Source organism: Stomoxys calcitrans, chromosome 2, assembly GCF_963082655.1.
Source record: "Stomoxys calcitrans chromosome 2, idStoCalc2.1, whole genome shotgun sequence".
NCBI classification, from domain to species: domain Eukaryota; kingdom Metazoa; phylum Arthropoda; class Insecta; order Diptera; family Muscidae; genus Stomoxys; species Stomoxys calcitrans.
In genome coordinates, this window is record NC_081553.1 from 90,330,299 (window position 1) to 90,345,298 (window position 15,000).

General features: G+C 38.6%; 2 protein-coding genes across 5 annotated transcripts in view; one reads left to right on the forward strand and one right to left on the reverse strand.

The window, feature by feature from the left end:
- The window catches only part of LOC106080665 (uncharacterized), a 27,768-nt gene extending 17,090 nt beyond the window's left edge, over positions 1-10,678 (forward strand). For all 4 annotated transcript variants that reach the window (XM_013242141.2, XM_013242133.2, XM_013242150.2 and 1 more), the window contains 3 exons: positions 5,292-5,499; positions 5,573-5,900; positions 9,550-10,678. In XM_013242141.2, coding sequence (XP_013097595.1) covers positions 5,292-5,499; positions 5,573-5,900; positions 9,550-10,516 — 1,503 coding nt within the window. In that variant the 3' untranslated portion in view covers positions 10,517-10,678. The remainder of the gene's footprint in view (positions 1-5,291; positions 5,500-5,572; positions 5,901-9,549) is intronic.
- Positions 10,679-12,274: 1,596 nt separating this feature from the next.
- LOC106080701 (actin nucleation-promoting factor WASL) overlaps positions 12,275-15,000 on the reverse strand; it is an 82,721-nt gene continuing 79,995 nt past the window's right edge. Inside the window, exons 9-10 of the transcript XR_001220256.2 lie at positions 13,598-14,151; positions 12,275-12,386 (exon numbers count right to left, since the gene is read on the reverse strand). The gene's annotated coding sequence lies outside the window, so the exon portion shown is untranslated. The remainder of the gene's footprint in view (positions 12,387-13,597; positions 14,152-15,000) is intronic.

Genomic DNA, 15,000 nt, shown 5'->3' on the forward strand with positions numbered 1-15,000 from the left:
AAACAGAACGCGATTGCAGTATTTTAAACCTTTACAGTATATACAATTTTAATTTTGGATTGAAAATGTGTTAGTAAATGCACAACTTTTTATCTGTTGATCTGATGGGTACAAAATGTTCTAGTCATTTGTAGAGGAGCACAAAGGCTTAAAAGAAAATGCTGTTGTTGGCCCATATACGAATTGTTCTTTTATATAAAGTCCAATCCAATCAACTCAAAAACGGCTGAACCGATTACCTTGAAATTTTCACAGATTGTGTAGGTTGGTCTGGAAGAAAACATAGGCTATATAATTTTTAGGTATCGGAAGGCGGACGGAGCCTCCCCTTATGCCAAAAACACAACCCAAAATCAAAAGTGGACCGATCCGGACAATATATAGGTATCAAATGAACGCCCAACCCCAAAACTGCCCCAAACAGACATATTGGACGTTCATTTCAAAATGGGGCTCAAATGAAAGGTATTCGGGAGTAGATTTCGAATCTGGCATACAAAATCAGATCGAAATATAGGGGGACATGCCAATCCTCAAAAACCCCATTAGACCACAAAGCACCTCCTAAACTGAACTTCATTTCCGTTGGGTATACAGAACGAATTTGATATCTATTTTCAGACCCAAAACTGTTCATATTAAACGGCAATGCCAATATGGGGTTCAAATTAAAGGGATTTGAAGGTGCAGCACGAATTTGATATCCACATTTGAGTCGAAATGTTTGAGGTGCCATCCTACCCCTAATGAGAACATTACCACCAGGAACCGAGAAGGGGCAAATTCTCACACATCAGTCAGTGATTTCCGATTCAAATTTTAACTCAATGATGAGGGACCTTTTTTTAAAGCCGAGTTCGAACGGCGTTCCGCAGTGCGACACCTCTTTTTTAAATAACCGTGCATGATATTGTACCTCGCAAATGTCGCCAACATTAAGAGGGGATAAACACCGCTTTGTTCGATTTTCTCGCCAGAATTCGAACGTCTTTAGCGTCATAGGCTACAATGCCACGAATTCGATATCCGCATTCAGGGCGAAGTGTTCTCACCCTAAAAAGATATTAGAGAGTTAAAGAAGGCGCAGCGTAGCGGGTCCGGTTCGGCTAGTAGGATATAAAAATAGACCACTTTCGACTTCTCCAACCTTATGGAGGTTATAACTTTTGATCTTAACGTTAGGTTAGAGTGAGACTATTTTAGTCCATTGTGATAACACAGTAAACTCAGATCAGGCATCTGATGGGAATCGAATTCACGAACCCCGCACTAGTAGTTCGAGCTCTTTACAAACTCTGCGACCGGGGTGACCATAACTTAATGAAAAATTTTGATCATTATACTACCTTCTTTTAAAAAACATTTTCATACCTTTCTAACACAATCCTCAGCTTGGATTTTATTTACTCTAGATTAAACGAAGACTTCACGAAACTCGACATAAAAATCTCTCTTTGTGAAATGTACCCTTATATCAGGGCTTCATCAAAATATTGATCGAGCGAAATTTTAGATGACGTGCCAAACATGGTTTGAATCGTTCCGTTACCTGATATATCTCCCTATTAATCGATCTGCTGATTTTATCTCTTGAGCTCCTTTAGGACGCAATTCTTATCCGATTTGATCTGATATTCATATCCCTTACCTGATATATCTCCCATATAAACAAATCTCCTGATTTTATTTCTTGAGCTCCTATAGGGCGCAATTCCTATCCGATTTGGTTGAAATTTTGCACAATGGCATCTAATAGGGTCTCCAACATACAAGCAAAGTATGACTCGAATCGATTCATTACTCTATGTTTCCCCATAAAGAGATACCGGGCAAAGAAATTGGCAAATGCGATTCATGGTGGAGGGTATACAAAATTCGGCACGGCCGAACTTAGCATGCTGTTGCATTATTTCTTCTATCGTTTTGCACCTTACTGGTTGTTCATAAAAAGTATGAACATATGTTTGGGTGATGTTTTAGTCGCATAGAAAATAGATTTTAAAGTCATGAATATTGCGATAAGGCGTAGAGATAATGCGTTTCTCATGATACGAAGTGTGAAGCATAAGTGCTTCATAGCTATTTGATGTTTAGGTTCGTGACGCCTGTGTGATGTGCGTTATGGACAATTTCTACGACCCTTTTAAGTAAGTCATAAAACGCATGTGTGCGCATGTGTACTTAGGATAGTAAAAAAATTAGAAAATAGAGACGAACGAAGATACCTCGTTCTAGTTTAGTTTTAAGATTTTCATGAGTTTTAGTAATAGAACATTTATCAAAAAATATTAAGTATAGATCTTACACTCAAAAGGAAGTGTGGCGTTTATGTTCAAGAACACTGGTGTATCCCTGCTTTCTTCGTCTTCGTCTTCTTTTTCTCTTTTACCTTTTTCTAGGACAAACACAATGAACCTAATGTCTCCTAGTGAAGCGGCTAGCAAAGTTGCCCCCAATCGAACGTAGTTCCTTTTTTAATCTTATCATGCAAATGCAAATTTGCCCATGAACATTCCATTGAGTAACAGGGGCAAACTTTTCACATATCAATGAGAGTTGTCCGATTCAAGTTTAAGCTCAATGATAAGGAGCCTCCTTTTTCTAGCCGAGTCCGATCGGAGTGCCGCAGTGCGACACCACTTTGGGGAGAAGTTTTTACATGGCTGCCATGCCATTTTCTCAAATCACATATCAATTAGAGTTGTCCGATTCAAGTTTAAGCTCAATGATAAGGAGCCTCCTTTTTCTAGCCGAGTCCGATCGGAGTGCCGCAGTGCGACACCACTTTGGGGAGAAGTTTTTACATGGCTGCCATGCCATTTTCTCAAATGGCATAGTTCCTCACAAACGTCAAGAGCATTGGGAAGGGATAACTACTGCTGAATTTTTATATCCTACACCACTACTGTGGTATGTTCGTCCGATTTTGAAAAATATTGCAATAAAGTGCTCATTTGTTAACCGATTCTCTCGTAATTTAGCAGGAGGGATTTTCTTATGAATTTGAAAAATACAGGTGAAATTCATAGAAATCGGTTTAGATTTAGATATAGCTGCCATATATGTATATCGCCCGATTTTTACTTCTAGAGCCACTGCAAGCGCATATATTGACCAACTTTGCACAACGTTTTCCTCGAAAACTGGCAGAACAACTGAGAAATTTGCTCCAAATCGGTTTAGATTTAGATAAAGCTCCCATATATATTTTCGTCCAATTTTGAGAAATTTTGCAATAAAGTTCTAATTTGTTAACCGATTCTCTCGAGATTTGGCAAGAAGGATTTTTCTATGACTCGACATTACTGGTAAATTTCAAATCGGAGCAGATGTAGATATAGTTGCCATATATGTATATCGCCCGGTTTTTACTTCTAGAGCCACTGAAAGCGCATTTATTGAACAATCTTGCCAAAATTTTCCTCGACGACTACCACAATATCTGAGAATTTAGTTCGAAATCGGTTCAGATTTAGATATAGCTCCCATATATATGTTCGTCAGGTTTTGGGTATTTGTCAACCGTTGTAATTACACTTTGAACATATATGCTCGAAATTTGATTGTTTAATAACCCATCTGAAAATATACGCCGAGGTCCATCAAAAATGGTTCAGAATTGTATAAAGCACCCACATTGTACTTATAGGGCAGGTGTATGGTATTATACAGTCGGCACCGGCAGACTTTTGCCCTTCCTTACTGGTTTTTTGATGTTCTCGCCAGGACTCCAGCCCAGGCGTTCAGGGTCATAGGCGAACATGCTATCCTCTGCGTTACGCCTCCAATCTTATCTCTAGTCAAGAATAACTCACAGATATTTTGCCTTCCCTTCCCCTAATGGAATGTTCATGGACAAATTTTCACTTTTCCTCCCAGGAAAGTATTGGGTTGCCCAAAAAGTAATTGCGGATTTTTTAAAAGAAAGTAAATGCATTTTTAATAAAACTTAGAATGAACTTTAATCAAATATACTTTTTTACACTTTTTTTCTAAAGCAAGCTAAAAGTAACAGCTGATAACTGACAGAAGAAAGAATGCAACTACAGAGTCACAAGCTGTGAAAAAATTTGTCAACGCCGACTATATGAAAAATCCGCAATTGCTTTTTGGGCAACCCAATAGTAATTCCACCCCTCCAAGACTATAAAAAAAAACCATAAAAACCGGACATGTGTCAAGAGCTTAGATTCGTATTGAACTGCCGCTTAAAAATTGGTTTTCATGTGCTCTCCCCAGATGTTCAATGCGGGCATTTTAATAGTCCAGATGTCGGCTGTTTCAAGCCCCCATGCCCTTGAACTCAAATTTGAATATGAAATTCGTGTTTTTAGGTTACTATAATTGTCACAGAGACAAAAATTGAACTAGACAGCACTCATTGAACATTCCATTAAGCATCTCGGGCAAACTTCTCACATATCAATGAGTGCTGTCGGATTCAAATTTAAGCTCAATGATGAGAGGAGTTACCTTTGTACTTTAATGCTTTGTTCATGGATTCCTCTATCGGACCGACCATATATAGCGCTTCTAAATAATTTTGTAAACTTTTGCAAAACATGCATAAAGCACAAGGGGCCGGAGGGATCACGTCTGGAGACCTCATACGGAAAGTTAATATGTTTTACAAAAAACGTTTCCACTCGAACACTATGCACTGACCTCATTTCGGATTTCATTCCGGTCTAGATCTGGTCACATTAAGACTTCCCTTTTCTGCATACAGATTAGACGTTTCTTTTTCTTTTCTTTCGATTTATCTCCATTACACTACGTGCAGCTACAGATTGCAGCACTACGCAGGCTACATTAGCGCAGAGGTTAGCCTGTCCGCCTATATCGCTGAACGCATGGTTTCGAATCCTGGCGAGAAAATCAAGAAAAATGTTTTACGGTGGTTTTCTCCTCCTAATGCTTGCGACATTTGTAAGGTACAATGCAATGTAAAGTGGTGTCCCACTGTGGCACGCCGTTTGAGTCCGGAAGAAAGGAGGTTCCTTATCATAGAGCTTAAAACTTGAATCGGAAAACACTCATGTATATATGAGAAGTTGGCCCCTGTTCCTTAAAGGCTTCTTTGTGGAAGCCTTCGGGTGCCCAAAGTGTGGGTTTTGCAGAGTTTTTAATAGAGCAAGCAGCCAATGATTTGCCGTTGTCTGATAAATAATCAATTTTGAATAACATTTTTATATATGTAAGTCAGTTAGGATTCTATATATATTGGGATTAATTAAAAATATATAATTATTGGCACACAATTTTACTGATTACTTTATTTGTTTTTACAGATCGATGGCGTCACTGGACAGGAGTATACGGCCCAATATATGTACAAATCAATTGTTCGACTAGCTCATGTTTTAAAACATTTGGGTATTCAAAGCAATGATGTCGTTGGCCTTTCCAGTGAGAATCGTATCGAATACGCCATTACAATGTTTGCTGCATTTGCTGTAAATGCCACTGTAGCTCCATTGAACATAACTTATTCTGAGCGTAAGTTATTAAATTGAACAAATTACCTTATTTTTCTTTCACTAACGTTTTTATCCGTTTTTAATTGTTTTAGGTGAGGTACATCATGCCATCAATTTGTCTAAGCCCAAAGTAATGTTTGCCTCCAAAATGACCATTGATCGCATTGCAAAGGTGGCAAAGAATAACTCATTTGTTAAGAAGATAGTGGTTTTTAGCGACAGTTCACCAAATTCTCATGTTTTGTCTTTCAAAGAATTAATGGAAAGCAAAAAAATTGTGTCTTCGGATACATTTGAATGTGTGACTGCCAATAAGGGCGAAGATGTTGCCTTGATTGTATGTTCATCGGGCACCACAGGCTTGCCCAAAGGTGTACAATTGACACAATCGAATATTTTGATAACAATCGACTCCCAACTGTAAGTATTACCATTATGTAGTTTCTAGGATTCAAAATTCATAGACATTTTCATCATTGTTCCAACACTTTATGCACTTATCTTTTGCAATATGTACTTTAAATTGAAGTGCTATTAAATTAAGGCTCCCCATTTATCTTGGATCATTTTTTTTTAAATTTTACAAAATTGCTTTTGCTTTTGTCTAAGATAGCATTTAAAATGCCCTTTGATGGTAGGGAAAGAACCCCCATAAGTCGTTGTTATTGTTGTAACGGCATTTTCATGTGGAGCTGGCGATCCTCGTCAAGCTGCTGTAGGTGAGCACGCTTGTTCCAGACCAAAGAACCAATTGCCGCGGGAACAGGGTAGACCTTGGTTATTTAAAAGCGTCAATAATTCGCCTTGTCATATTGAGCATCATAGGCACTCATTGTTTGTGCTCGGCCTCTCACTGAGACTCTTCGCTCGATACTGCTGATTGTGACTACTGTTGCAGCTACTCCATATGGAGCATTCCACTATCCGCAACATGTGAACGAGCCCGGTAGCTTACAGCTAAGCTTTTTGTGTCAGCAATGAACACCACACAGAACGGAACTCAATGTTCCAGCCTGTGTGGTGCTCACAGCTATCCCGTGCCGGGAACCCGATAAGAATACACCCGTGTTGTAAGGGTAGATTACTTACTTAGTTAAATGTATGTAGGTACCAACGGTTTTGGTTTTAAACCTGGAAGTGTAGAATTATGGACAGTCTCCACAGCAGTAATGGGCACACTAACATAATTGAAAAATTAAAATGTGTTGGAATGAGAGCCATAATAAACCGAACGATCAAGTCAGGCAAGAAGGTATGTAGAATAACAACAATGTGTCAACTGAATGAAGCCACACGAAATTGCTTACACTGTGCGTGTGCTTACAGGCCACCGTAGCACGGAGGTTAGCATGTCCGCCTAGACTCTGAAACACTTGGTTCAAATCCTCGAGAGAGATCATCTGAAAAAATTGAAAAATTGGTGTTTTTCCCCTCCTAATGCTGGCGACATTTGGGAAGTACTGTACCATTTGGTATGGCACTGCGGCATGCGGCACGCGGTTGGGCTTCGGGTATAAAAAGGAGATGTCTTATTGAATCGGCTAGCACTCATTGATATGTGAGAAGTTTGCTCCTGTTCCTTAGTGGAATGTTCGTGGCCACATTTACATTTGTATTTGTACGTGTGCTCAGTATTGCCAGTATTGGGGATTTATTTTCGAAAATGGGGACTAAATTTTTGACTAGGGAATTTGGTGGGGATTTGGAAAAGAAATTGGAGATTTTTTGGGGAGAAGTTTTCAGTTCAAAATTTCGTTTCCAGGACAACTTTGCATTGAAATTTTATCCAGAAGATATGACTTGCCCTGGATAGGATAAAAATGAAACACACCAACTGTCCCAATTAAAGGTTATCCAGTTTTTTATGCAGTACAGTGCAAAGCACGTGTTATCGATTTTAATTGCATGATACCGATAACAATTTAGCCATTAGAACTTGGTAATGGTTATCTTTCTAGTACACCTGCTTTGCAATGAAAGTATATGCTAAAAAAACCGACACTATATCGCTATCCAGTTTTACAACTTCAAAAATTGTATAACCGTGTCGTCACCAGTATTGCCGCTTCAGAAATTAATTTCTAACCAAAATTTAAGACAAATTCTAACCAACCCGACCAAAACCTACCAAATGTTGTGCTAGCCAAAAATGCGCTAACGAATGTATTTTTTCCCATCACCGAACAGTTGGCCATTTTGCCATTCCATTTGGAACACATCAAAATACATTATATACAATTTCAACGCTACAAAGTACTAGATCGTCGTTTTTCATACAGAATCTAGATATAGAACCCTTTGTAGATATAGAACCCTTTATTTTGATCTCCCGATAAGAAATCTTGAGTTCATAAAGTCGTATTCTTGACCCCATTTGAATGAACAACCGTGGCGAGTTTGGAAAGCGGTCCCCCAATCTAAGCGTTTGAGCCTAGAAACGTGTTTCTACCACAAACTTACATAGTTACAGAGATTTGCATGGACCCTGAGTATGGACTAGATTTGGCCATATTTATATGCAGCTGCCACATATCCCTGTTTTCCCACTGAAGGTTTTAAACGCCCAAAAGCCGCATTTCCTATCCACAATGTATGAAATTTAGACAAGATCCCTTTACACTACTACCAGTTATAATCAACATCAGAACATATGCCCTGAATCAGTGAGACCATGTTTTTTTTTTTGCACTCCTAACGATTATACAGAAACGAAGAGTAGTGATTTTTTCGGTAATTTACTTGGTATTTGTATGTATGTTGGAAAAACTTACCAATAATTGAGGTCAGCCTACCAACCTACCAAGACAATAAAAACCTGCCAATTTTGGTAGGAACCTACCAAAAACGGCAACGCTGGTCGTCACGTGACACCCATTCTTGTTTACTTTTTTTTTTTATTAAAAGCCTTTCAAAATGATTTTGGGAATTTTTGTTGGGGATATTTACTTGAAATTGGGGATTTTTGGGGCAAAGTATTCGAAATTTGGGGACAAGGAGCGGAAAAATACCGCCATCCCTGCGTGTGCTACTAATCCTGCGGTTGAGTGTTATTGCCCATCTATGCTCCACATAATTGCATATGCATTAGGGTGGTTCAATTTCTTTGCCAAACCGTCCACATATATCTGATAAAGGGTGATTTTTTTGAGGTTAGGATTTTCATGCATTAGTATTTGATAGATCACGTGGGATTTCAGACATGGTGTCAAAGAGAAAGATGCTCAGTATGCTTTGACATTTCATCATGAATAGACTTACTAACGAGCAACGCTTGCAAATCATTGAATTTTATTATCAAAATCAGTGTTCGGTTCGAAATGTGTTCATTCACCGTAACGTTGCGTCCAACAGCATCTTTGAAAAAATACGGTCCAATGATTCCACCAGCGTACAAACCACACCAAACAGTGCATTTTTCGGGATGCATGGGCAGTTCTTGAACGGCTTCTGGTTGCTCTTCACTCCAAATGCGGCAATTTTGCTTATTTACGTAGCCATTCAACCAGAAATGAGCCTCATCGCTGAACAAAATTTGTCAAAATTTGAACACATTTCGAACCGAACACTGATTTTGGTAATAAAATTCAATGATTTGCAAGCGTTGCTCGTTAGTAAGTCTATTCATGATGAAATGTCAAAGCATACTGAGCATCTTTCTCTTTGACACCATGTCTGAAATCCCACGTGATCTGTCAAATACTAATGCATGAAAATCCTAACCTCAAAAAAATCACCCTTTATATATCCCAAAATTTGGGAACTCTTCGTCTTCGGTTAAGATTGTATAAAGAGTCCCAGATAACAATTTGCCTGAAATGTAGAAGTTTCACTGTAATACGGATAGATTGCTTGAGGTTTGAAATAGATGTTGCTTAAATGAGAAAATATCCATAGAAATAGGATAATAAATATACCATTAAAAGGTTTACTATCCCTGAAGACTGAGATGCATAAAAGATTTAATTATAAAGCACATTTCCTCATCTCATTCATCCTACCCAATAAGTTTCACTCTGAAACGATTTCTTTTTTTTCTATAACAATGAAACACTCAATTTTTGCTTTTTAGCGAGCCCACCGCTATACCCTTAGGGGAAATAAAAATGCTAACCGTTATCCCCTGGTTCCACGCCTTTGGCTGCCTAACTCTTATTACCACAGCATGCATGGGCTCCATTTTAGTATATTTGCCTAAATTTGAAGACCATCTCTTTTTGAGTGCCATCGAAAAGCATCGCATATTGATGGCCTTTATGGTGCCACCATTGATGGTATTCTTGGCTAAACATCCCATAGTCGACAAATATGATTTATCATCTTTGTTGGTATTGCTGTGTGGAGCTGCTCCCCTGAGTAAAGAAACCGAAGATCAAATCAAAGAACGCATCGGAGTGCCAATTATTCGTCAAGGCTATGGCCTTAGTGAATCCACATTGAGTGTATTGGTGCAAAATGATAATGCCTGCAAACCCGGCAGTGTTGGTTCCCTGAAAGTAGGCCTTTATGCCAAGGTCATGGATCCGGATACCGGCAAAATTTTGGGTCCCAATCAACGTGGTGAACTATGCTTCAAAGGCGATTGTATTATGAAGGGATACATTGGGGACACCAAATCCACCCAGACTGCCATCATCGATGGTTGGCTACATACCGGAGACATTGGCTATTTTGATGATGATTTTGAATTCTTCATTGTGGATCGCATAAAGGAATTGATTAAATACAAAGCCTTTCAAGTACCACCTGCAGAAATTGAGGCTCTGCTTTTGACCAACCCAAAGATTAAGGACGCTGCTGTTATTGGCAAACCCGATGAGGAAGCCGGTGAATTGCCCATGGCATTTGTTGTGAAACAAGCCAACGTGCAGCTTAGCGAGCAGGAAGTTATTGATTTTGTTGCCGAACGTGCCTCACCTGCTAAAAAATTGCGTGGTGGTGTTATGTTTGTCGATGAAATTCCCAAAAATCCAAGTGGTAAGATTCTACGACGTGTTCTGCGTGATATGCTCAAGAAAAAGACCAAGTCTAAATTATAAAATTGCCCCCCTTCCCTACATTCCATTTTACAAAAAACATGGTTGTATATAGAATTAATTAACCAAAGTCAAACAAATATGCAATGTTTAATACCTGATTAGTAAAATAATATAATAGCCGGCAATAATTTTTTATGTGTTGTATGTGTTAAGGTGAAGCTATTTGTCGAGTGATGGCATGCTCCAATGATGCATGTTTTTCAAAAGAATTTTTGAAATAAATGAATTTTTTTATAAAACTTGTTGGGAATATCGTAAAGAAAACTGTTATCTTTAATTATCAATGTTTTTAGCCAAGTGACCCATTTCTGGATGAAGGCATATGCTATTTTTTTCTTATTGAGATAATTCCTTAACCCCCATCGACGATTTTAGAATTTCATCCAGCATTTTTGTGGGGATTTACAGACATTTTAAGTTATAAGAAAAGTATGTTTTGCATTAATTACAATTGATTTAACTAATTACGACCTCAATTTTAGCCTACCTATTTTTTAAAAACCTCAGAAGGCAAAGATCCCTGGAGATCGCATGTCGAGGCAGCAGCGGTAAAGGCAAATCCACTGAAACAGCCCTTCACGACTTAGTCGGCTACATAGAACCCTCTATTGTCAAGGAATATACAATGGTAGCATTTCTTGACATTGAAAGTGCTTTCAATAATGTAAAACTGATATCAATCTTGAGGGAGTTGGAGTTTCTAGGCATCAACTCTACCGTAAGAAAGTTCATTAATAACTTACTTACTAAAAGATGCATTACGGCAGGCTTGGGATCTGTGGATCTAAAAATATGGGTCAGCAGAGGAACACCTCTAGGAGGTGTACTGTCTCCTCTACTTTGGAATATAGCCATTAACAATATATTATTGTCTCTGGAAGAAAAGTCGTAAAAGTGGTCGCGTATGCTGATGACACGGCAATTGCGGTTAGAGGAAAGTTTCCCAGCACTCTAAGAGATATACTTCAGGAAGCTCTACGTGCAACAGCTACGTGAGCTACCGAAAGTGGTCTAGGTTAAAATCCGTGTAAGACAGAAGTAGTTCTTTTCAGCAGGGGATACAAGTTGCCTAAAGTGGAATCTGTCCAAATACTTGGGTGTTTTGGTGGACAGGAAATTGAACTTAAAATCCAACATTCGGGGGAGGACAAGAAAGGCAACTCTTGCCCTATACACCTACAAGAGAGCCATTGGCAAAAGCTGGAGGTTTAGAGCGCGTGTCATGCATTGGCTATATACTGCAATTGTCAGACCTATAATGCTATATGGTGTTGTGGTCTGGGGGACCACAACATCTTAAATCCATCTGCAAATATATTAATATCCGTAAACCTTATTCGATCCTTTAGCCATTCTGTATTCGGCGTTCTACTATTTCCATTCCTTCTTGTAAGTCCGTCTGCAGTTCTTTCAATGTGCTGTCCAGTATACGGCTATGTCTAACTGGAATTTTCCTTAGCAGGTCAAGCTGTAATAGTCAAAAAAAAAAATCCTCTTTGCTGATTCCTTTATAACCAAATCGATGCGCTGGATTCCCGCCATTACCTAATAGAGACCTTGGGCCCATAGGCCCAGCCATGAATCTCAAGTTAACCTTGTTTGGATAGCGCATATTTGTCCCTTTATCCGTCCGTCTTTATAAACTTCTCTTTCTCGCCACTAAATTAGTTTTATTATTATTAAAATAGTGCGTTGCCTTCATTTATTTATTTAAAATTATATTAATAAAAGTATATATTATAACTACGGTTAGACAAACTCGTAATCAGAGTGTTAAATTACTCTATTTTGGTGTTTTGAAGCTTTATGAAGTTTATAAGCTGTGATGAGGTATTCATAATATGGTCCAACGAATTGATATGCCAACATTCTGAAAAAAAAAATCGAAAAAAATTACTACTTCGATTTATAAAAGTATAAAAACAAGTAACATTTAATGGCATCGGGTCTGCCGAATCCTAGATACCCTCCACCATGGATTGCGTATATCAAGTTCCTTGCAGGGGTTCTCCTTACAGACAGAAACTAAAGAAGGATAATAAGAGGTCATAACAAGAAATGTCCATATACATTTCTCATATATTTGAAGAAGAATTACTTCCTGTAGGCGTTCAAGATGTCAAACCGAGGGATCGGGTTTTATGGGAGCTATACCATGTACTGATTTGGACTATACTTGACATAGAGGTCATGGTAGAAATCATCGTTAAAAATTTCAGTGAATTCCTCAGAATTCAGATCCAATTTCAAGATGTTTAAGAAGTAAATTCGCGAGATCGGTTTATATGGAAGATATATCTAAATATGGACCGATTTGACTGGGGCGAAAATGGCATCTCATTCCACAAAAACTGTATGAGGAAGCAACTTTTTGACTGCCACTTCTCCACCGTGGCGGAGAGGTTAGCATTTTTTACGGTGGTTATCCCCTCCTTATGCTGGCGACATTGTGCCATTGTTTGGCAGCCATGTAAAAACTTCTCCCCAAAGAGTTATCGCACTGCGGCACACCGCACAGTGGGACAGCATTGAAAATACACAGAAAAAACGCAATTGTTTTCAATTAAAAAATTAATTGATTCAATCATTTTTGAATTCAATATAATTTTTTTCTTAAACATTTCGGCCGGTATTTCACGAATAAATGCTTCAATGTTGTTTTCCAATGGGTCATTGAAGCGGGCTTGTCTGTATAGACATGAGCTTTAACATAGCCCCTAAAAAGTAGTCTAAAGGCGTTAAATCGCACTGTCTAGGCGGCCAATTGACCGGTCCCGAACGTGAAATAAAATGTATACCGAACTCGCCTCTCAATAAGTCAGCGTTACGCGTGCTGTGTGGCATGTGGCACCGTCTTGTTGAAACCACATGTCATGCAAGTCAAGCTCTTGCATTTTGGGAAAAAAAAGTTGGATATCATCTCACGGTAGCTCTCACCATTCAGAGTTACGAACATCTTTGAAGATGTACGGTCCAATGATGCCACAAGCCCATAATCCTGGTGTAGAAGGTGGTGGTGGCAAAGGATCTTGCCAATAATTCCATTTGATAAATAACAGTAGAGTGAAAATTAACGCTTACCGATATAATTGTAGTAGCCGCTGACGTTGATGCAAGGGATAATGTTTGGTTTGGTTTCGGGAGGACGCAGATATTCGTATTAGTGTTGTCGTTGTGAACATTTGGGCATTTTTATACCTTTTTCTGTAAGAAACTTAAATCAAAATTCGGGATTGCAACAGGCGGTGGTGGTGGAGGATGAGTTTTAATTCTCTTCAAACGCCTTCTAATGCCAGGTCGGATTGAAATACCAGCAAAAACTTCTTTTTGATTGAAATAGTCTGATTTTTTGATATAAAGTTGACTTTTTGCTTTTAGAAGATTTTCATAGAATTGTTTCATCGCTGCATCGCCCAAACAAAAGCACATCTTTGGGTCATCATCCCAATCCACATGCAAGACATGACGAACATCAAACGGTCTACAGATATTTAGTTTTTCCTTTCGTGGTTTGTTCGTTTTAGTTTTACAACAGCATAAAAGACAATGTTTTGACCCATCATGTACCTCAGCGTAGATTTGATTTATTGTGCAGATTTCATTTGTTGGATCATATCTTAGTTGAATGGCGGATTCTTTTGTGGAATGTAGCGAAAGAGGAAATGGTGAAGTCATTTTTAATTTAAATTATATGCAGCGATTTTCTAAAAAAAATTAAGACAAATAAAATGTTAACAAGTGAAAACGCAGTATGATCAAGGGGTCAGAACCTTTGATTCCCACCATTATTGATTCTGCTAAAAATTTGCACAAATTAATTTAACTTGATTATCGAATTTTGAAGAAATGAAAAATCTTATGACCGGAATTTAGTATGAGTAGTGTACCTTGCATCTAGGAACTCACACCCGTTTGCCTTATAGAGATAATTCTTATTTCGACCGAACCGTTCGTATGCGGAATTGACTTCCGGCTAATGTTTTTCCCGCCCACTATAACATACAGAGATTTATTACAAATGTCAATAAACACTACATCCTTTCCCCCTCTGCAATTCCCAATTTCCATTTGCCAACGCAATGCACTGCATTCATAGGTGACATCCCCTGAGTGTTGGTTGATAAAAAAATAGTTTCAGTTGAAGATTACCTGACCCTTTTTTCAACTTGGCGCTGCAGATTCTGTTGTAACATCGCTCATGGTAAATTGTGCTAGTTCGCTCGAAGACCAGGGATACAACGCATGACTCTCCTTGGCGGTTAAACAAACTGGTGCATCTCTTCGAATCATTCATTGCTACGGCAAGGGATGACTTGAGCACCACACGGGTTAGAACTCTAAACTACAATTTATGTGGTGTTCATCGTCATCAGGAGAAGCTCAAGTAAAAGCTACCAGGCGCGTCTACAGGTTGCCGATAGTGAAATGCTCCGTCTATAGAGTATAGCTACGACTACAGTCGCGGATAATCTGTGATATTGAAT